Source organism: Lampetra planeri, chromosome 69 (assembly GCF_965212315.1).
Source record: "Lampetra planeri chromosome 69, kcLamPlan1.2.h2, whole genome shotgun sequence".
In the NCBI taxonomy this organism is placed as follows: domain Eukaryota; kingdom Metazoa; phylum Chordata; class Hyperoartia; order Petromyzontiformes; family Petromyzontidae; genus Lampetra; species Lampetra planeri.
Window position 1 is genome coordinate 2,116,328 of NC_136174.1, and position 25,172 is coordinate 2,141,499.

At 46.4% G+C, this 25,172-nt stretch overlaps 1 protein-coding gene across 1 annotated transcript; it reads left to right on the top strand.

Moving 5' to 3' along the window:
• Positions 1–9,111: 9,111 nt before the first annotated feature.
• Positions 9,112–23,447, top strand: LOC144737376 (E3 ubiquitin/ISG15 ligase TRIM25-like). The gene is made up of 7 exons (XM_078620045.1): positions 9,112–9,197; positions 13,015–13,652; positions 15,678–15,773; positions 17,332–17,583; positions 17,717–17,721; positions 18,125–18,219; positions 19,477–23,447. The coding sequence occupies exons 2-7, from the start codon at positions 13,092–13,094 to the stop codon at positions 20,025–20,027; spliced, it is 1,560 nt and encodes a 519-aa protein (XP_078476171.1). The 5' UTR covers positions 9,112–9,197; positions 13,015–13,091; the 3' UTR covers positions 20,028–23,447.
• The last annotated feature ends 1,725 nt before the right edge of the window (positions 23,448–25,172 follow it).

Genomic DNA, 25,172 nt, shown 5'->3' on the forward strand with positions numbered 1-25,172 from the left:
TCGCTTGCTATAGGGATTTGGATGAAACATTATCCTAGGTGAGGGTGAGTATGAAATAGTTGAGCAGCTTAGGCACCCTCTCCGTGTTCCACGACCAGTGCTTGTAGTAATCGTGGTGGCTGTGGTGAGAAATCTTGAAGTCTGCGTACACAAATGTGACGCGTTAGACAGAAAGCCTAAGTAAACTGCGTTGCCTCTCAGTCCGTGACATCTGAAGCACTGTAGAATATATATCTCGCTGTACTGTTGCGCACGGGTACTGGCAGATAAAGTCCCCCCGACTGACGCACAAACGTTGTGACGACAGATATAATACACGCAGTGCCTCTACCCTGCTCGCTACCAAGTCCCTACGCGACCACCAGCTATGTTCTTGCGCGTTCAGAGTGTTTTTTTAACCCAAAGATGACCCTCACTTCCGCACGCACCACTATCTACCATAAGCGCACACTGGCACACTTACAGATACAGCGGTTTGTTATTTTTGATTTAATTTGTAACGCAGCATCGATATGCGCTCCACCATCCACCATGCCCTTGCATTGCAAAGACACAGCTCCGGTGTGCGTGAGCGTGTGCGCCAGCCACAGTGACATTGGTCAGCAATGGCACCGTTCCGGTCGCACACAGGTTGGCCCCTGCATCCTCCGTCTGTATGTACACAAACAGATCCGCTATGGGGCCAGCTGTTTTTTTATTTCGAAAATGTTATTTTCGGTGTTATGCCGTCCATGGAGACGTGATCAACGTCAATACATCTAAATGGTAATAAGCCGGATGAAGCGAAAAGTAACCATTGTACCCATCAAACAGTGAGCTCGGTTGCCCCATGGGGGTATTGAGCCATGGGCGAAAGTCCCAAAACTGTAGGGGGCGCTACGCAACTGGCCGTTGTCCCGGCAGGTGAAGCTGGCAGCTCAGTCCGCAAAGACTCAGCGTATAGCGAGCCCTGCCTACTCGTAAGGTAAAGTTGTTTGGGGACTCCACTAATCGCAGCACGCAGCACCCATTTTTCCAGAAAAATACGTATATACATAAATATACGTGTATAACCGTAACAACCATTCGCACACTTGCATACACACGACACTCACACAGCGCAGGATGTGCGCCCACAGTGCACTGCACCACTGCGGCGCAGACCTTGGCAGACCTATGCTATCACACAGCGCTTACCTTCTGTGTGCTTCTGCATGTTTGGAAATGGACGACTGACTGACTGACGCGTGCTGCCGCCACAAAGCACGCAGGCCACTTTGAGGCAATTAAATGTAAGGGATAATTAATTAGTCCAATGAGATTGAAGGCAACACCGACAGAATTTCTCGAGCGCTGGTTTGATATGTAGGGCGGGGAACTGTGCAGGGCCATATAGACGTGACTTAACCGAAAGAAACAAATAATAATTCCTGCAGTCACGAAAGTTCTAAAATTAAGATTGAACCACTTCTACGGGGAAGTTTTAAGCTTATCTTTTTTCTCTCTCTCTGGCGACTTGTTTTCTCTGCCTGTGTCCTCTCTTTAGATTGTTCACACTTAAATTCTAACTTAGCAATCTTTGAAATACGTAATCAACCAGGCTATGCGTTAATTGTGTGTTGACCGACCCTCTGTGTTGTATTACATTACATTTCGATATTTCACTAGGTTATTTAATTTTAGTGTGTCCTCCTGATTTTCAGGCTTGCTTGCCGTGCCATCGCATTCGCAGCACCACGTCTGTTGACCACTCATTGATATGCTAATTTTTTCTCTAACCCTCCTCCCTCTCTCTGCCTCCGCCCCCCCCTCTGTCTATTTAAGGCCACCACACAGAGACGATCACCCCTCTCTGTTACCTGTGTTGCTCTCGCTATGTATCTTGGTGATATCTGTCTGCTAATATGTCTGTCTATAGTTTTCTGGTTAGATTTTATGTCGCTATTTCATTATACCTGATGATGATTGCTTGTGTTGCAATCGAAACGTCGTATTCTATTATTTTATTTAATTTATTATTTTATCTTTAGACGTGACTTAACCGAAAGAAACAAATAATAATTCCTGCAGTCACGAAAGTTCTAAAATTAAGATTGAACCACTTCTACGGGGAAGTTTTAAGCTTATCTTTTTTCTCTCTCTCTGGCGACTTGTTTTCTCTGCCTGTGTCCTCTCTTTAGATTGTTCACACTTAAATTCTAACTTAGCAATCTTTGAAATACGTAATCAACCAGGCTATGCGTTAATTGTGTGTTGACCGACCCTCTGTGTTGTATTACATTACATTTCGATATTTCACTAGGTTATTTAATTTTAGTGTGTCCTCCTGATTTTCAGGCTTGCTTGCCGTGCCATCGCATTCGCAGCACCACGTCTGTTGACCACTCATTGATATGCTAATTTTTTCTCTAACCCTCCTCCCTCTCTCTGCCTCCGCCCCCCCCTCTGTCTATTTAAGGCCACCACACAGAGACGATCACCCCTCTCTGTTACCTGTGTTGCTCTCGCTATGTATCTTGGTGATATCTGTCTGCTAATATGTCTGTCTATAGTTTTCTGGTTAGATTTTATGTCGCTATTTCATTATACCTGATGATGATTGCTTGTGTTGCAATCGAAACGTCGTATTCTATTATTTTATTTTATTTATTATTTTATCTTTAGACGTGACTTAACCGAAAGAAACAAATAATAATTCCTGCAGTCACGAAAGTTCTAAAATTAAGATTGTGCAGGGCCACTTTGCACACACTTGTTTCGGCCCAATGAAAGATTAAGTACAGTGGTTTCAAGGGAATGGGCGCAATATTGATGGAGCTGCGTACGAATGAGTGGTCAGTTTTGTCCACTGGGCCGTCGAACCGAACCCCACGAATAATGAACAGATTTTATTGAAAGTTCTGGAATTGAAAATGTATGTGGCTATCTGATTAGTGGAGGGTTCTTGGTTGCAGCCGCGGACGTTCTTCGTTGGGGAGATATCGCCACCAGAACGCAGTGTTCGGCCGGTGCAACAGCAACACTGTACCTACAGTAGATTTTGCGTTGCGACCATCACTGTGAATATGGTGTTGCGTGAAAGTAGGTGCAATTGTTGACCGAAGAGACGCTGTTGTGCGGCAGGTTTATTTATTTATATTTGTCGAATGAAAGTGAGCTGTGGCTTTTTGTCGGCTGTTTTATTATTTTTTATCGACGAATCAGAGCTAGCTGTTTGGGCGGGTCCGTAAATAAATTAACGTCCAGATACGCACGCAGACGACCCAACCAGCGTAGTTGTTTAAGATGCCACGATTCGTCATGCACTATTGAAACACTTTGCTCAAGGACGCGAACCAACTGTGGCAGATAATACTTTCTTGACAACCAAGTGCAACCAACTCTTCAAAAGTCTCGGCAACAGTAACAGCGCACGTTTACATAACCCTGTAAGTCCACTGGCTTAACACGGCGACCCCACAGCGCGTCGACGATCATAGAACTCCGCGGCGCGCTCCGCTCCCGGGTGACGAGGCAACGCGAAGAAGCCCACCAGCTTGATGAACACAATTCACTTTCGAGATCGCGTGCAGACTCATGGATGCCCCCCAGAACCCAACGGTAGTGCAGCACTCCAAGGATTGAACGCAGCATCAACCTCAACCTTGGCTCGCACTCACAACGGCGCCCTTTAATGGTTCCACGCAGCCTCGTGACTTGGTTGGTTGCTCTCAACAGCGCTCTGAGAGACTCTACTCAGCAGCAGTCTGGGTCACTGCCACGCCCGCACGGCAGCACCGCACACAGCTGCTCCACGCACCAGCAGCACCGGGCACCGACTCGCCCACACCACAGCAGCCGCTCCCCTGCAGGAGCCCCCCACCCCCCCGCCACCCGGCCCCGGTGAACGAGGACCACCCCAGCCCCTCGTGCAGTAGGACCCCTCCTCTTAACGATGTTGATTTGTCCCACGAAATCGGTCGTTAAGTGATTTGGTCGTTAAGTGTGTATATGAAATGCCCGTTAAAGGCTTAATTTGTTCTGATAGCTTCGAAAGTTACCCTTTTTCACCCAAAAACGTACTTTATAGTATTTAAACAATGGATATGAATACACTAATAATATTAATACTAATAATATTATAAACTAATTCCTACAACAGCCCGTCGTCAAAAGGGGAATGGTCGATAAGTGAACACATTGTGCTCTATGGAGACCCGTCGTTAAGCGATTAGTCGATAGCAGAGGTGATCGTTGGAGAGGGGTTCTACACTACACTACTATACAGTACACTACTATACACTACATTACTATACACTACTATACACTACACTATACACTACTATACACTACTATACACTACACTATTATACACTACTATACACTACACTACTATACACTACATTACTATACACTACTATACACTACACTATACACTACTATACACTACTATACACTACTACAGTATACACTACACTATTATACACTACACTACTATACACTACTATACACTACACTACTATACACTACTACAGTATACACTACACTATTATACACTACACTACTATACACTACTATACACTACACCATACACTACTATACACTACACTACTATACACTACACTATTATACACTACTATACACTACACTACTATACACTACTACAGTATACACTACACTATTATACACTACACTACTATACACTACACCATACACTACTATACACTACTATACACTACACTACTATACACTACTACAGTATACACTACACTATTATACACTACTATACACTACACCATACACTACTATACACTACTATACACTACACTACTATACAATACACTATTATACACTACTATACACTACACTACTATACACTACTACAGTATACACTACACTATTATACACTACACTACTATACACTACTATACACTACACCATACACTACTATACACTACTACAGTATACACTACACTATTATACACTACACTACTATACACTACTATACACTACTATATACTACTATACACTACACTACTATACACTACACTACTATACACTACACTACTATACACTGCTATACACTACACTACTATACACTACACTACTATACACTACACTATTATACACTACTATACACTACTATACACTACACTACTATACACTACACTATTATACACTACTATACACTACACTACTGTACACTACTACAGTATACACTACACTATTATACACTACACTACTATACACTACACCATACACTACTATACACTACACTACTATACACTGCTACAGTATACACTACACTATTATACACTACACTACTATACACTACTATACACTACACTACTATACACTACTATACACTACACTACTATACACTACACTACTATACACTACTATACACTACACTATTATACACTAGACTACTATACACTACACTATTATACACTACACTACGATACACTACTATACACTACACTACTATACACTACACTACTATACACTACTATACACTACACTACTATACACTACACTACTATACACTACACTATTATACACTACACTACTATACACTACTATACACTACACTATTATACACTACTATACACTACACTACTATACACTACTACAGTATACACTACACTATTATACACTACACTACTATACACTACTATACACTACACTATTATACACTACTATACACTACACTACTATACACTACTACAGTATACACTACTATACACTACACTACTATACACTACACTATTATACACTACTATACACTACACTACTATACACTACACTACTATACACTACTACAGTATACACTACTATACACTACACTACTATACACTACACTATTATACACTACTATACACTACACTACTATACACTACTACAGTATACACTACTATACACTACACTACTATACACTACACTATTATACACTACTATACACTACACTACTATACACTACACTATTATACACTACACTACTATACACTACACTACGATACACTACTATACACTACACTATTATACACTACACTACTATACACTACACTACTATACACTACACTACGATACACTACACTACTATACACTACACTAGTGTAGTGACATAGAATCGGTCACATAGCAGCATAGCGCTGGCTGCCGACAGGGAAAGGGATCTGCAGCTCACAGCAGCCCTGACTGACAGTAGGTCACGTGATAGACCAGAGTTGGATCTAGGGGAAAGGTTATGGAAGGGGCACATCGAGAACCCGTTAGTAGGTTCCAGAAAGGGGGCGTGGCCGGGGGCGGAGCCAGGCCACACTGGCAGTACAGGTAGTCCTCTACTTACGATGGAGATGCGTTACGACGACCCCATCGTAAGTCAAAAATATCGGAAGTCGAAGATGGCCTAGCCTACCCAGGAGTCTTAAAGAACGGTGAAAATTTAGCAAAACAGAGCAATTTACAGTTCCATACTGTATACACTATATACCGTATGTATTTATTAATTACAATACTGTATTGCACAGTAAAATGTAAAGGAAAAAAAACCAAGGTAAATTCTTAGCCTACCTATATGAACTTCAATTTAATGGCATCACCACACAAGGTGGGAGATGCGTACATCCCGGCAGCGTCCCAACGTACAGTATCGTACCTCGTACGCTGCTGCGTTTGCCTGCCGCGCGAAATTTAAAATAATTTACAATTTTGTCGTATCGCTATCGCCATCGTAAGATCGAAATATCGTAAGTCGGACCATCGTAACTCGCGGACTATCTGTATAAGAGGGGCCCAGGGAGGGGACCTCGGGGCTGTCGTTTGGAGTGGGATCTCGTCAGCTGCCGGAGTCTTCACCATCGTCTCCGTCTTCACCATCTCGGCATCGCCAGTCAGGCAGTCTACCAGCTGTCCTGACTGGGAACCGTAGTTACCAAGTGTGAACTGTTATGGCCGTGTTAATAAAGTGCCTCCTACTCTTAGTGTTTCTGAGTCAGTTACCGCACATAAACCTACAGATGACGATTCCTCTGTATAGTCCACAACAGACTATGAGCACCTAACTTCACACACACTCATTTTCACACGTACTCCCCACCACCTCACACAGCACATCCACCACCACACACACTACAATATAACACACTACTACACTATACACTACACCACTATACACTACAGTGTGATACTTTGGTTCTTGCCTACTTCTCCAGGCTCACCTGTATCGCGGCCACTATATTTTTGGTAAGCCAAGTGACGCCCGTGTATAGTGTGGGTCGAGTCTAGCGAGAGATCAATTGATACCAAAACTTTGAGGCGATTCGAGAGGGTTGGTTTGTCTTTAATTATAACACTGGTCAACACACTTTTTTGGCATAAGGTATTCCAACGGTTTTGATGTAATTTTGGGGTGCTGATTCCAAATCTGGCATCAGTTTTTGTCTATCACATCAGGTTTTTGAGATATCAAATATTGCATTTTCAATAAAAACTGCAGAAGAAAAATATTAAATAAATGCGGATAACTACATAAAATTATATTATAAACACACTATCCTAAAAATACAGCACCATATTTTAACACTAAAGCAGTCAATGACTCGCAACAACTTCCAATCATAAGTGACAGAGTTAATTTCGAGTAAAATCAATGAAAATGGAGTATGCCGATAGCATAAAAATGAGATGTGGTAGAGCAAATCTGAGATCAGATTTGGAATCAGCACCCTCAAATTAGTCTAACACAGCTGCAAAAGTCCAGGCCAGAAAAAAAAGTGTTTTTTTTTGTTGACCAGTGTTAGTAGCCCAGCCACCCTGCCGACTTTCACGCCATAGAAGATCTCTGGGCAAACGCGGTGCGCTCACGATACACAGGATGACCCCTTCATCCCGACACTCAAATCTGAGCCTACGCTCACACACCCTTAAGGCACTTTGAGGCTCAGATGGCGTTTACCATCTGATTTGGGCTACATTCACAAGCAACCCGACGTCAGGGTGAAGCTCGACGCCATGCGTCGTGCACCACCGCCAGCCTGACACCGTCGTCATCAGAGGAGAGGAAACGAGCCGGCGCCTGCTGGCTCCTTTCTGCCATAGGGAGGTGTCAGAGGCAGCCTCCTTGTGCTCCTCTGCCCCTTCCCTGCTCCCCACCGGGTGTCCAAGCTGGAAGCGTGGCCGGTTTCTGGGTACCGCTCTCGTTCCCTGCTGGCTGGAGCTCAAGAGACGGAAAGGCCTGGGGTCGTCCTCCATTCACCCTCTAGTCTCTGGTGGTGACTGACACTTTGTTTGCTGCAGGTGTTTCTAATTTTCAATCACTCACTTTCCCTATGCAGGTGGACCCCACCCTCCATTGTATTTTCGTTTGTCACTTATTTGTACGATGTGACACAATACACTGAACTACACTACTATACACTACTAGACACTACACTAGACTACTATACTGCACTATTATACACTACTATACTGTACACTACTATAGACTCCTATACACTAGAGTATTATACGCTCCAATATCCACTACTATACACTACGCAATACACTTCACTGAATACTACACAATACTCTACAATACACGACACTACTATACACTACACAATACACTACAATACACTACACTATGCATTACTATAAACGACACTATACACTACACTACTATACACTACACTATACACTACAACATACACTATACGAAACATTACTATACACGACACTATACACGACACTATACATTACTATACACTACACTATACACTACTATACACAACACTAAATATTACACTATACATTACTATACACTACACTATACACTACTATACACAACACTAAATACTACACTATACATTACTATACACGACTATACACTACACTATACAGGACACTATACATTACTATACACGGCACAATACTATACACTACACTACACACTACAGTGACACAGTAACTTGCTGACCCCGTGACCCCGACTAGATTCTGAATGTAATTGGTGGATCGATCCACTTAAATGTGAACCACGACTCCGATCGTGTTTGCAGCGTATTCAACTTAACTGGAAATCGAATCGCGATGTAAAAGGATGTCTGAATCGAGAACGACCCCCCTCCCCACTCAACGACGTCGCTAGAGGAATCGGAATCGATGCCTCAACTGCGTTATAACTACTAATCGATTCGGATCGAGTTCTCCGTTCCCCGTTGTTGACTGAGTCGCCTGGAGTCCTGCAACGCCTCATCACCGTGAGTTCCCCCCTCACCCCCTCCCAGCCGTCTTTGTTTCCCCCCCCCCTCCCGAGAGAGAGCGACAGACAAAGAAGCCCCCCCCCCCCCGTCAAAAGGCCGAGGCGTTTAAAACACCCCTCTGAGGCGATGCCGCGAGAGACACCGTCCCTCGGATAGAATCCGTACCGGCCGAGACGCGAGGTGCTCGGTAAGCCGGCCTAGGCCGATGCCGGTCACGCTCGGTCGGCGGCGGTGGGGAGGGAAATTAAAAAACAACTTTAATAACGTTTCATTTAATATCTACTCCTGTTTATATTTGTGTCTTTAAGTCGCGACGTTGAGTTGGTGGTGGTAGGGTGGGGGGTTTAAGCGGCTGGCGACTGACGGTGTGGTGAGAGTGACGCGCTGTGTGCGAGTGATCCACACGCATGCACTGCTGCTCTCTATACACACAGCTTGCTGCTGTTTGTAGACAATCTGTTTACTTCTCCTGTACGCTGCCTCTCCCGTCGTGTCTTGTGCGCGCGTTGTGTGTTTGTTATTGTAACGTTCTGACGCCAGTGGCCCCCGACTGGACACCTGTGATGAAAGAGTTTCAGAGCTTTTCGGATTCCTCCTGCAGTATAAATGCAGATTCTGGTGCTTAGAGACCCATACATAGACACATACAGAGACCCACAGAGACCCATACTCAGTCCCATAGATACCCACATATCCATACATAGACCCGCAGAGTCCCATAGAGACCCCTATTCAGAGACCCATACATATGTAGTGCTCGAACCGAAACGACAGTTTCTTGTCTTTCCTCGTTACTTTATTCCGCGTACATTGTTTCACATCTCTCCCGTCAACGCCGCTCATTGTTCCTCCGCTCACACCGACTCACAACTCTTCATCAACACCGCTCAATGTTCCTCCGCTCACACCGACCCACAACTCTTCTCCCCACTCGCTCGCCGCGTTCCGTTGGCCTCGCTCGCTCCCCTCTACTCCTCCGTCGACTCTCCTCTCTGCTCTCTCTCTCTCCAACTCGGCTGCTCTTTATCAGCTCCGCCGTCCCACTCAGTCGTAACTACACCAGTTCTTCCACGCTCCAGCCGCTTCCTACTCTCCGTCGTCTCTCTGTTGCTCTACGCTTCTCCACTGCTACCCTACACTTCTCCACTGCTACCCAACACTTCTCCACTGCTACCCTACACTTCTCCACTGCTACCCTACGCTATACTCACTCTGCCGCTCCGTCTCTCCATCTGTCTCTCCTCCCAGGCACGAACTCCCGTCTCACTCCACAACCCCTCACTTTATCACTAAACCAATTAACTCCTAATTAATCAGGCGACGCCACTCGCCCCCAGCCCCCGCTGCCACGTGGCGTTGTTTTTCCAGACACACCGGCGCCTCTCTCCGACAACAGCGCACTGCACCCTTAATTACCCCCTGCCACCTGCTAGCACCCTTAACCATCACGCCACCTTAATTTGGACAACAACAACGACCAGCCAATCAGCGCCCTGTGTCCTCACTTGCCCTCACTGTCCGCCCTCACTGTCCGCCGCGTGCGCGCACACCGACCCAGCGCGTGACGCGTATCTCAAGCACTACACATATGTAGTGTGGTATTTATTCACACGGACAATTTCGTCTTTTTCTCCTGTGTCACTTTATTTGCAGCATCCCACATGGATGCTCCTCACGTTCACACCACGTACTCCTGTCGCAATCTATTCCTCTCTTCCTCTCTTCCTCCGCTAGCCTGCTACTTCGAGCTTATTCTCTCTCGCTCCGCTAGCCTGTTACTCCCCACTTTTCTAAGCTGTCATGGACTCTCGCTCGCGCTGTATCTCCACTAGCTTCTTACCCCACTAGCCTATCACACTCAGACTAAAGATTACGCTCGCCTCTCCACTAGCCTGTCTACACCCGCACCTCCAACACAGGGGAGCTTTGTCTCTGCACGACACAGAGCAGTGAGCCGCAGCCACATGACTGAGTTGAAGACGAGCAACTTCACAGGCGTCTCACAGCTCGAGAACTAGACACCCGACACATTTTTTAATTGTCTATGGTTCTTTCGATAAAGTCACGTAGATCAAAGAAAAAATAATAACAATAAAATAATGAAAATAAAGTGAATAAATCTTGATTTAAAGCTTTCGTGACAGCAGGAATCCATACTCTTTGGTTCTTTAGGTAAAGTCACTACTAGAAAAAAAACAATAAAATTATAATATTTTTTTTTCACTTTACTCTTTGGTTATTTCGGTATTGTCACTAAAGTCACTATGTGACTTCACCGAAAGAACCATATAATTTGAATTCATTCAGTCACGAAAGTTTTAAGTCAAATCTTAATTGCTTAATTAAGTCGTTTAACGATTTAAATAAGCAAGAAAAGTGAAGCTAAAATATAAAATATCGTGGAGCAGAGAGGGTAGAGGCAACCAAATGAGAACAAGTATTCATACTGGTGGAATCCGATGAGCTATAAAGCTCTTTTTCACATGTCCAGTCGGGGCAGGTCAGAACGTTATAACAACAACAAGCAATACAACAACACGACAGGAGTGCAAAGTGTAGGAAACGTAGACAAATCAGTTATAGACATTTATAAAAATAAACTACAAATATTGTGTTGTATCATACGAGATAAGACCCCACTGAACTATTAGATATTTTTTCAGACGCAACCTGGCCACAAATGATGGCTCAACGAGTTTACGAGCAGCGTTCCCCTCCAAGTTCAGTTGAGGTGAGTTGAGATATTGAGGTGAGTTCAGATGAGGTGAAATGAGGTGACGATGAGGATTTGAGACGAGGCGACGTCACCGGAGTCTTTATTCAGCCACCCCTGGAGCAGAGGACTCTTACTGGTTTGTCTGTCAGCACAATCCAGGGCGTATAACATGATCTATATATATAAAATCGCAAATCTGTCTGTCTGTGTGTGTGTCTGTGTGTGTGTCTGTCTGTCTGTGTGTCGCCGGACCATACGCAGTTTCATTGGACGAAATGTGAGGGATTTGCGAGGCACGATTGGTCCGTTTGGTTTTCCACGGCGGTTGCCCCAGGCAACGGGTAGCGACGCATTCGCTGCGGGGTGGACGCCATTTTTAATTCCCGTAAAAAATATGCGCACGCATTAACACGCGACTCTCAGGTAAATTCATCAAAGTTTCACGTCCTCTTCACTCCCCCCCCACCACAATGTGTGCAATTACTATTATAGGCTCGGTAGATAATAAAATTATAGCGATTTGACAGTATTATTGTAGCGCGGGGGGGGGGGGGTAACGGCCCCGGTACCCAGCCTCAGCCAGGTGGGCAATCTAGGCGAGGCCGGAGGCTCTGCACGGTACTAGGCCTCGACACCCAGCACGCGATTCTGAGGTAAATTCATCAAAGTTTCATGTCCTCTTCACTCCCCCCCCACCACAATGTGTGCAATTACTATCATAGGGTCGGTAGATAATAAAATTATAGCGATTAGACAGTATTATTGTAGCACGGGGGGGGGGGGGGTAACAGCCCCTGTACCCAGCCTCAGCCGGGTGGGCAATTTAGGCGAGGCCGGAGGCTCTGCACGGTACTAGGCCTCGACACCCCACCACACTATAGGCCGTACATATTACTGCACAGCGGCCCAGGAGATCGTGGCTGGAGGGTGGGCAGGGGTAGCAGCCCATCTGTGTATATATGTAAGGTTATTAAGAAATATATTTTTCACCCGGGCAACGCCGGGTACTTATGCTAGTATGGAAATAAAACCGGAAGTGTTTGTACTTCCCTCCTTCACAGTCAGAGGCTTGTTCTTGTGTTTTCGTCTCATACACAGCTAGCCACTGCCTGAGCTACAGCCAGAGACTGCCTGAGCTCCAACCAGCGTCCATCTCTGAGTGAAGCCACGGGGCCATGGCGAGTGCAGCTTCCAGCGGTATCGATGCCCCAGGGGAGTTGACCTGCACCATCTGCCTGGACGCCTTCCGCTGCCCCTGCACGCTCAGCTGCGGCCACTCGTTCTGCCTCAAGTGCGTGGAGGGCGCCTGGGATGCGGCAGAGTCCTTCTCCTGCCCGCAGTGCCGAGTGACCTTCCCTCAGAGGCCCAAGCTGAACAAGAGCGTGACGCTCGCCAACCTGGTGGAGCAGCGCAGTGCCGCAGATGAATTGGCCACCGTGGTCTTGTGTGACTTTTGCAACGATGGCACGACTGCTGCCTCCAACACCTGCCTCAAGTGTGATATATCCTACTGTGCGACTCATGTAAAGCCTCATCAGGAGAACGCGAAGTTAAGTAGCCACATTCTGGTGGATCCAGGTACGAATCCTGAAGAACGCAAATGCAAGAAACACAGAAAGAAGATCAAGTTTTACTGCCGACAGGACAAGAGCTTGGTCTGCACAACCTGCACCATTGCAGGAGACCACAAGGGTCACGATGTGGCTACGCTAGAGGATGAGCACAAGACACGGGAGGTGAGACGGTCTGCGTGTGTGAGCTGGAACCTCTCTTGTGTGAAGTCATTATTTTCAAGTACTAACTGAACAATAATATCCAACTAAATATTATATTATTCCTCTCTCAGCTTCCCATTGTTTCTTCAAATTTTAACAACCTTGATTTAATATAAAGTATGCTGAGGTTGTTATAGTGCAGAAATAATACGAAAACATGTTCTTTCTAGATTTGAAGCTTTCGTGACTGCAAGGATTCATACTCTTAGGTTTTTTCGGTAAAGTCACGTAGGTAAAAAATTAAATAACAATTAATACAAGTAAAATTAAAATCACGATGCTTGCAAGCGTGCTGTGACGCTTGCAAGCGTGCTGTGACGGTTCCACCTGAAGACGGAAGCTTGTGTTGCCTCCGAAACGTCGTGATTTTTATTTTACTTTTATATATTTTTAGTTAATTTTTTACCTACGTGACTTTACCGAAAAAACCTAAGAGTACGAAAACATGTTATTATCAATCCTGTTATCTGACAAATTTATAAATGTGCTCTTAGTATATTTTATAAAACTGAAGGACTTTAATGGATACAATATTTTCTCAAAATGACGTGAGTGCATAGACCGTGGTTTGTATACAAAAAAGTGGTTTGTGGAATAGAGGAGCATTCCCCAAAATGTGAACGAAATGTAAAACGACTGGGACTGCGTGAGTCGCAGTGCTCACCGCTTGGAAGCCTCGTGCCGGTCTGTCCCAGTTTAGCGCCGCACTCTACAGCAGCTACCGGGTCACTGGACTTGACAGACCAAGTTATTCGTGACCGTATTTATATTTTCATCAAGATTCTCTTCACCGAATTTCTCCAACACTCAACTGAGACATGGCAGTCCCTCCTTGTACCATGTAAAACGTAACTAAAACTATTTTTTTTATTTTATCAGGTGAAGCTCACAGTGCTATGTAGCTCTTTTTCAGAGGCAACCTGGCCACAAATGACAGCTCCAAGAAGTGGCTTATGACGTCGAAATGCATAGCAGCCAACTACTCTAAATGCATGTTTCTAAATGTAGAGGGAAAACTGGAGGACCTGGACAAAAATCCATGCGACCATGGGAAGAACAAATTCCAAATATACAGGTGTCAGGGTCGGGATCGAAACCACGACCTCCTGTATACGTGGCAACGCAGATTAACATTTCGCGGCGCCTTTTCCACCCATTACTCAGAGCCCTACTCACTACTCAGAGCCCCACCCACTGCTCAGGTAGCCCCGCCCACGACTCAGGTACCAGTGGAGAGTGATTGGGTCCACAGGCTTAGGCTCCTGCGCGTGCTATGTGAGCCCAGCAATAATCAGAATCAGAAAGGGTTTTATTCGCCATGAAAGTTTGCACAGACAAAGAATTTACTATAGCAGGAAGGTGCATACATTCAACATGTAGGAATCTTAAAACTTAAATAAGTGGTATACAGTCTAACTATACTAAAATGACAAAGTCTAACTAATACTAAAGGGCTAAAGTGTGTAAAAATTGTAATAAGTATACAATATAAAATGTAAACTAGCCGTAATATACAATCTTAAAATACAAAAATACAAATAAGGTAACATGTTGTAAATATGGCAAGGTGTAATTTTGTAAATAAAATGTTAAAGTAAGTGTAAAAGTCATTTTAAGCCCTTGGCCTTGCTGAAGAGGCCAACAGCGGATGGGAAGAAACTGTTTTTATGACGTGAGGTTTTGGTCCTGATGGACCGCAGCCTTCTGCCGGAGGGGAGTAGCTGGAACAGAGAGTGCGCCAAACGTAGCCAACCGTACTTATCGGAGGTGCGGGGGAATGACAACAAAACACAAAATGCTCCAGCAGGCGTGTGAGCTCCTCGTGAAATCGGTTTCCTGCAGTGCTCGCTCCCCCAGCCTCAATTGCTGCACAGGGGTCGCTGCAGCCTGGAGATGGAACCGTCACTCTGGAGGGGTCCGTGTGGAGCGGGGGTGAGAGGGGGCGCTCAGAGAGTGAGTGTAATCTTCCCTGGTGACGTCTCACAGAAACAAGTGGGAGAGGAGACGTGGGCGGTGGAGGAGAAGAGGAAGGAGGCGGAGGAGTCCATAAAGCGGATGGAGGCCACTTGCAGGGACGTGCAGGTAACCCTGTCTGGACCGGACCCTGTGACCTCGTAACTCCACCCTGAGTAGGGTTTGTGATGGAGGACAACTCCATTCATTTACGTGGATTTCCATTGGCTCTGAACACATCGTGGGACTAAAGACACAAGGTCAATGCGCCTCAATACCCAGGACAAGCAAAGAAGTGGTTCTCATCTCCAATGAGGAACTGAATTAGTCGTGGAAATTCCACATTCTTAGGATGGGGGCCTGATATCCCCATGTGAACTGCCACTTCATCTTCTGTTATATATCTATTCTGGCCAGATGAGGTGGCACATACCTGTTATCCAGTACATTGGTGGCAGGGTTCACATTATATATATATGTTTACAATATGTATCGCATTGTGCTATGAACCAACGTCACCTGAGATCAACTCCCTGCGATGACAAACATCAGTAATGAGTAATATCTGTAAAGCCACAACCGCACAATACACTGAATGCACGCAGTGTGCTTTATACGATGTGCATATTCACGTAACCTATTCACGTAGTACACTCCCATTCAGTATATTGCAATGTGCTTTGTGAGCAGTAAAGTTCATTTTTATTTAAAAGGAGTATCCGACAAAGCACAGATAATCTTCGAGGTAAGGTCACCAAGTTGCATGTCCAGTTCTCACCGGTGCACTGATCTTATCACTGCTCAGTCACGAAACCCAGATCTCGTGTCTAGTCCCAGATGGGCTTGTTTCGTGGTAGGAATACGGCTTGGAAGCGTTGCTGAACAGGCAGCTTCAATTATGACCTTTTGCGTTTTCAATCTGCTCGCATTACACACACCTTGTACAACTCTACGCAAAGATAATGATAATATTTAATTATAATTAAAATTCCTTATTTTTCTGATATTTCTGATGTAATATTTGCGATTGAGTCCTGTGTAATTTGCAGGGTTATGATAGGTGACAATTGAATTGTTAATTGGCTACCGAGGCTGTGATGCACAGGAGGGGTTCATCCTCCATCAGGTCACCGGGGTTACAGGTCAAAACGTCTCCCATTGTGTGGGTTGCATGGCCACAGTGGCAATCCTGTGGATTGACGTTAATGCATCTCGATGGGTCTCGATGGGTCTCTATGTATCTTTGAGTGTCGCCATGGGATTAGTATACAATCCATAGTTTGGATTGTATGACCACAGTTACACTGCCCTAAATTGACTCAAATGGGTCTATATGCATCTCTATTTGTCTTCATGTAATTCTAGATTTGAAGCTTTCGTGACTGCAAGGATTCATATTCTTAGGTTTTTTCGGTAAAGTCACGTAGGTAAAAAATTAAAATTAATAAAAGTAAAATAAAATGTGTCTCTGTGTTTCTCTATGGGTCTCTATATCTGAGTCTCTATGCATCTCTATGGATCGCGAGGTATATCTATGGGTCTCTATAGGTTTACTTTATTTCCCATAGTTTGCGTTGTGTGGCCACAGTCGATTTTCCATTAATGATTCAGGAAAGAGTGGTGTAAACACCACCCCCCTAAAACATAGATCAACCGTTTAATGAAAAAAAATCACACGCCCTGGCAGGGATCGATGACCAGGGTGAGAGAGCGAATCAATGGCGAGTTCACCCGCATGAGAGCAGCTCTGGACGAGGACGAGAAGGCGGCTCTGGCTCGTGCGTCCATGAAAGAGCGCGAGCTGCTGACCCAGATCGAGAAGAACATCGCTCACTTCCAGCACGAGATCGGCGAGCTCCAGGCAGCAGCCGCTCGTCTGGAGGGCCTAGCGCAGGAGAGAGACTCGCTCGCCTTCCTGCAGGTGAGCGATGAGTCTCAAGTGTCGCTATTTGCACAGAGCCAGGAGTTGAGGCTCCTGAATGAGGTTTTCACATCGACTGCACTTGGTCACGCACGGCCTGTCCTTGCGTGCCTTCGTCCCCACTCATGACAATGTTTGCAATGTAAGTCAGTGTAGGTGCTCGAGGTCATAAGCCAAGACTTTATGGTTTATATTCCACCCACGGTGTTGCGGTGGGAAATTCACTGATCCCATGGGAATGGAGTCATGCACCTCTCTCTCGCGCAGGTACAGAAGACTATCACTCACGACTCGACACACGACAACATGGGACTGAGTGCGAGGCACGGGCAGTGAGACACTGGCTGTGTGTGGGGATGCTGTGTGTGTGATGATGCTGTGAGTGGTGGTGCTGATTGTGATGATGCTGCGAGTGATGATGCTGTGTGGTGATGCTGTGAATGATTGTAATGTGAGTGGTGATGTTTTGTGTGATGAGTCTATATGTGATGGAGCTGTGATGATCCTGAGTGATGATTATCTTCGTGAGAAAGTGGCCGTGTCTGCTCTGCTTTCACAGGACAGGGAGGGTTACAACGTCTCAACCCTCAGCTCCCCGCCAAGAGGACATTGCCTCACTTAAAGTCCTGGAGACAATTACTGTCAAGTTCATGTGTGAGTTCTTCAGTGTGAATCATGGCTGATGGGGCCATCTTGACAACAGATGAACCCCGTGTGTGCACGAGGTCGACTCACCCTCAAATAATTACCTGGTGTAGTGTAAACATCACCACTAGGGAGACGAGACAAAGGGGGCCAGGCATGGTGCTGCCCATCCACCCCCTCGTGTGTCGTGCCAGCCTTCGTAGATGCTCACGGACAGCACTTGTCCGAATAGTCTGCAAGGCTACACAAGAGATCTCTGTCTTTGTTCACATCCCATTCCAGGACCCAACTGAACAACACCATGAGACTCAGTGTGGTGTTCTTGTGTAAATAATCAGCATGAGTCAGGGGTAATTGTGATGTTGAGATGGAGTGTGTGCCTGTTAATGTGTATGCGTGGGGGGAGCGGTAGCACACTGCACTACGAACCCAGTTACCTGGGTTTGATTACCTGCCAACGCTAACATCAGTGGCAGGTGATATCTGATCCATTCCTGGGTCTCTGCTCGGCAGTATCAACCTAAAATGAGTTCTTGATGCTGGTAATGGTCATAATGATGGTGGTCGTGATGAGCACGGTGGTAATGATAGTGGTACATCGGCCAGTCATCTCAGTCGACCCATGGCACCTGGGTCTGCCCCATGACCTCCTGCCAGTGGGCGTTCTACACTTCAAGTGGCTTCAATGTGCACATAGCCTAGCACAAGTGCCGTGGTGACGTCACCGCTACTAAGTGGTGAATGGCGGTTATTTTTGGTAATTATGCTGTTAGTGATAGTGAATGATGGGAATGGTGATGACATTGGTGAGTGATGGTGTTGGTCTTGGTGATGGTAATGATGGTGACATTGGTGATAATATAAGTGGTGATGGTTTTGCTGATGGCGCTGATGGTAGTCGTGATGATATTGGTTTTGGTCATAATGGTAGTGATAGTCGTGATGATGGTTTTGATGGTGGTTATGATGGTTATAATGATGCTTTTCGCGTTGGTGATGGGGACAAAGATGTTAGAGATGGTGGTGATGGGGATAGTGGTGATAGTCGAGGTTTTGGTATTGATGTTGCTAGTAGTGGTGATGATAATGGTTGTGATGTTGCTGATGGCGATAGTGATGTTGCTGATGTTCATAGTGTTGATGGTGATGTATATGTTGTTGTCATCGATGATATTGATGGCGAGGATGGTTGGTGATGGTAATATTGATGGTGGTGGATGATGGTGATGACGGTGTTCTGTAGTGATGTCATCGCTGTTGTCACAGACGAATGCTCACCGACTCTGGACACATACTCAGCTCATAACCAACTCCAGATCTCCTCGGATCTCAGGTCAATTACGCTGAAAGCTGCCTCTCAGGGTCGCCCCGATCACCCACATCGGTTTGATGGCTGTGCACAAGCCCTCTGCTGTGAGAGCTGCTCGTCGGGCCACCACTACTGGGAGGTGGACGTGGGGGACGCGCGACGGTGGCGGGTTGGAGTCGCGTACGGGACGATCCCACGGAAAGGGACTGGTGCTGTACAGCTGCTGGGAGGGAGCGACGTGTCCTGGTGTTTACAGAAATATGATGACATCTTCTCAGTGTTTCATGGTGGAGTGAGGACCGCACTGTCGGTGAGGGGGGCCCCCTCCCCCCGCAGAATCGGGCTTCACCTGCACTGGGAGGGGGGGCTCCTGGCGTTTTACTGCGCCGACTCCATGGAGGTGATCCACGAGGTTCAGCAGAGATTCTTGCAGCCTCTCTACCCTGCGATGTGGGTGCGGTATTTAAATGAACCATTGAAGATCGTGGATCTGAGTGATGCATCCTGAGGATGGGTAGAGAGAAACCCAAGAAACCGTGACCGAAACCCAATAAACGGAGGAGAGGGGGATGGTGACGAGAGGGTGAAGTGAGAGTGAGGGAACAAGTGAAACGGAAGGTGGAACGGAAGGTTGAACGAAAGGTGAGGTAAGGTGAGGGGAGGGTAAGGCAATGGGAGGGTGAGGTGAAAATTGAGGGAACGGTGAGGTGAGCATGGAGGGGGAGAGTGAGGTGAGCATGGGGTGAGGTTCAGGTTGGTGTGTGTGAGCGATGTCGCTGGTGCAGTACAAATTGCCGGTGTGGAAGTTTGAGGGATTTGAATGAAATCTGAGTGGGGAATCAGCGCGGCCCCAGAGTCCGTGTGGCCGCTCCTTCACCTGCAGTGCACGCTCGCGTCACCACGCCTCCTGATCCCTGTGATTCACCATCATCACCACCACCCCATCATCACCGCCATCAACACGGCCCCAATCATAATCACCATAGTCATCACCACCACCACCATCATCACCATCATCACCAACAGCATTATCACGATCACCATCATGATTACTATGATTGTGACGATTATGTTGCTGATGGTGATTATGATGGTTTTGGTGACCACCAAAACCATCATAATCACCATCAGCAACATAATCGTCACAATCATCACTGTCATCACCACCATCATCACTATCACCACCACCCCCAACACCACCACTATCATCACCATTACCACCATTATCATTATTACCACCATCATGATCATTTTCATCATTATCATTGCTCCAATAGCATCACTAACATCACCACCAACCCATCATCATCAACATCACTATCAACAATATCACCAACATAATCAACATCATTATCCCCATCATCACCACGACCCCGATCACCACCATCACTATCAACACCAAAAAAACACCATAATCACATCCATCACTATCATCATAATCATCACTATCATAATCATCACTATCATCATCACCATCACTACCATCATCACCATAACCATCATCACCACCACCAACACTGCCGCGATCACCACCATCATCATCATTACAACCACCATGATCACCATCATTATCATAGTAATCACAATCATTACTATTATTACCATCATCAAAACGACGAAAAACACCATCATCATCATTACCATCATCATGATCATCAATACAACAAAACCCACTATAATCACCATTATCACATCCACCACCATCATCACCACCATCACTATCATCACCGTGAAAACCACGATCACCCTCATCACCATTTCACTATTATTACCACCACTACCACCTTCATCACAATCATCATCATCACCATTACTATCCCCCCCTCCCCTTCGCAAATCCCTTATCTCCACATGACACATTAAAGACATAATACACACCACGTATCGTTTTACTCATCCCATCAGTCAGTCACGACTTTCTGGGAGTGCCTAATTGAAGCGGCATTTGGTTCAACGCAAGCGACACTCTGGGCAGGTTTTGACATTCAGTGTCTCATCAGCAGCAGAGTCAGGCTCGTGTGAAGCAACTTACTTCGCAACGTACGTAGCCAACCGTGCAAATCGGAGGTGCAATGCTGGCGAACAGCCCAGATGTTCATAGGCAAGGATCGATTCAGACGTTCAGTGTCTCATCAGCAGCAGAGCCAGGCGTTGCTTAAACCAAGGCTCACAAAGTTTTGCCGACTGGATTCCTGGCCGCCTGCCTGTATGTACTGTATGTATGTTGAAATTATATTGCAATGTATGTAACCAACTGGGTTAATTTGAGGTGCGGGGGAAGGACAACAACCTAAACACAAAAATAAGTTATAAATAAATAGTTCGTAAATTTAGATGATTTAAAAGTGAAGAGCTCCAGTGGCTTCATAATAATGTAAGGAAAGGCGTTCCAGACGGCTGCAGAAGCAGCACCACTAACAGCGCCACACAATACGGTGACCGTCTTTGTTCAATCCTGCAATAGGATTAAAACCATTACTGTACGGAAATGTTCATAAGTTTTGATGACTCGATTCCTGGCTGCCTGCCTGGCTTCTTGGCGAGCGGGCGTGCAAGTGGTGACGTCACGGCGCGCATCTGCGGGATGACGTCACCACCGCACCCCACAGCGTTGAATCGGGTTCATGCGTGGTGCTGACGTCACAACCTCCCTCCCTCCAAATCCACCATTCACCCCAGAGCGTTCATCCCACGCAAATGAGTGGGATGCGTCATCAAGCTATCATATCATATTCAGATCATCATACTAGCAAACTACATTAGGAAAATTATTTTTTTTGGTTGGATGGTTGGAGCGAGATATGGAGGGACGGACAGTCAGGTACAAAGGCCATGCGGGCTGGTCGTGTTTGATTAGAAAATACAAATGTTCAATAAAAAAAATCGAAGGTAAAAAAAACACAGCACGTATTATTGTCTTAGGTATTACTGTGTATACGAAGCGACTTTAACCTACAGTCTATATAAAGCAATACACGTACAACGACTCAGACGAATTTGACGTGAGTTTGTGTGTGACCAGACCAGGACTCGCTATCTGATTCAATACAAATCCTATTGTAGTGCTCGTTCTGTCTATCAAAAAAAAATGTGCCAAGTCTGCTGCATGGTGAACATGAAAGATTTCATGCATTAGCACTTTGATAGATTAACTCAGACCCATAGACTCACCGCACAGAGACACAGCCTCACACATAGGGACACATAGACTCCGTCACACAGAGACCTATAGACTCAGACAGACCCATAGACTCCCTCACACAGAGACCCATAGACTTACCATACAGATACCCAGACTCCCTCACACAGAGACCCATAGACTCACGAATAGATCTATACACTCACACAGAACCACAGTCGGTTATGCCGCCACTGCTGCTGTAGTTGTGGTTGCTGTAGTTATTGATATTGTGGTTGTTGTTGATGTCGTTCCACGGGGATGTTGAGGCTTCGGTCCATCGTGGGTCAGGGCTGGAGACGGCTTCCCTGCACACGTTGCTGGTGCTGTGGAACGAGAGAGGTATCCAGAAACTGACCACGTTTCTAGCTTGGACACCCGGTGGGGAGCAGGGAATGGGCAGAGGAGCACAAGGAGGCTGCCTCTGACACCTCCCTATGGCGGAAAGGAGCCAGCAGGCGCCGGATCGCTTCCTCTCTGACGACGACGATGTCAGGCCGGTGGTGGTGCACGACACGCGGGATCGAGCTTCACCCTGACGTCGGGTTGCTCGTGAATGTAGCCCAAAGCAGACGGTAAATGCCATCTGAGGCTCGAAGTGCCTTCAGGATGAGTGAGTGTTGGGGAACGCGTAGGCACGGGTGTGAGTGTCGGGATGAAGGGGTCATCCTGTGGTGTGTCGTGAGCGCATCGCGTTTGCCAAGAGATCCACTACGGCATGAAAGCTGGGTCTACGAATTAAAGACTAACTAACCCTCTAGAATTGCCTCAAAGTTTTGGTATCAATTTTTCTCTCGCTAGACTCAACTCACACTATACACAGGCGTGACTTGGCTTACCAAAAATATTATAGTGGCAGCGATAAAGGTGAGCGTGGAAAAGTAGGCAAGAACCAAAGTAACACGTAATTTATATTGATGTGGTGTACAGTCAGGCAAAAACAACCCCTACCTTCTTGTGGTTCTGGACGGCAACGCTGTGGTGGGCAGTGCCATGGGGGGAGGGCCAATTTAGATTGGCCATTCCCCTCATGGCATTTGTAACTACCACAGCGGCCAAATGGCAGCTCTGGACGAGTGCAAGGGGCTAGTAACCCCTCCACCTTCAATTAATTACCACAAACCCACGTCTAAATACCTAATTAAGCTTGTGCCGGAGGCCCCAGGTGGACAGGCGTCTCTGACGTCTCCTGGCCAAACCCCATTTGGCGGAGCCAGGAGATTTAATCTTTACACAGTCCTTTATTCGGGGCAGGAGACTTCCAAATAACAGGGAGTGGCTCTTCTTCTGAACAAAAGAATGAAGGGGGCGTGGGCGTGTGGCGGTGAGGTGTGGGAAGCGGTAAACCCAAGACTACTTTAGGCTCACCTTCCCATCAACTGGAGGCGAGGAGTGGTGGTCATGGTCACTTATTCCCCACCAAAGACGAACATCCGTGGAGGGATGCTGGCAAGGCCGATGAGCCAGATGGCTTCTATGACCTCCTGTCACAGGTGCTAGCTAAAGTGGCCCCTTGGGAGAGAGGCATCTTGTTTGGTGATTCAATGCCCGAGTTGGTCATGATGCTGTCACCTGGTCTGGAGTGATTGGAAGGCATGGGCCAAATCAGCTTAATAACAAAGGTGCTAGATTTTTGTGCAGCCCATGGGCTTTCTAATTACCAACACGCTTTTCTGGCATTGCCGCATAAACACAACATCATGGATGCATGCCGGGTCCAAGCAAGAACATCTGCTGGACTTCGTAGTGATGGAACAGCGGGTGTGGGCCCATGTCCTTGACACCAGCACGTACGGTGGAGCTGATCTGACCACTGACCATCAACTTGTCATCTGTAAGAAGCGCCTGCCATTCTTCCACTCCAGTGGTGGGTGTACACCCAGGACCCCATTCAAAACCAAGGTGGCCTGGTCTCAGCTAGCTGATGAAAGTTGCAAGCGAGAATTTAATCATCACGTGCGGCTGGGATTGGCATTGTCCCCCACTCCTCCTGATGTCGAGGGGAAATGGGCGAGGTTTAGGACTGTGGCTCATGCAGCTGCAATGGCTGCTTTGGGTACATGGTCCAGACCTCTGCAGAGACCGTGGCTGACAGAGTATGTGATCAGGCTGGCTGAGAAAAAGCGATAGGCTCACTCTCATCGTAAAAAGCATCCCACGTCAGAGAATGAGGAGGCTTACCGCAGCCTTCGCGGTTCGGAGAGCTGTGAGGCGCTGCAAGGATGGGTGGTGGTCGCGGGTTACCGAGGAGATGGAGTCTGCCTCAATGCCCCTCGATCACAAGTTGCTATTAATTCCATCAATAAAGTTACCTGCAGCGCCACACCTATTACCATAACTCGGGTAAAAAAACGGTGATCCAATCTCCGACCCCCAGGAACAGGTTTGCAGATTTGCTGAGCATTTCTGTGATGGCCTGGGTGAGGGGAAATCCCTCGGCATGGAAAACATCGTGGGACAAAGTGACAAAGTGGG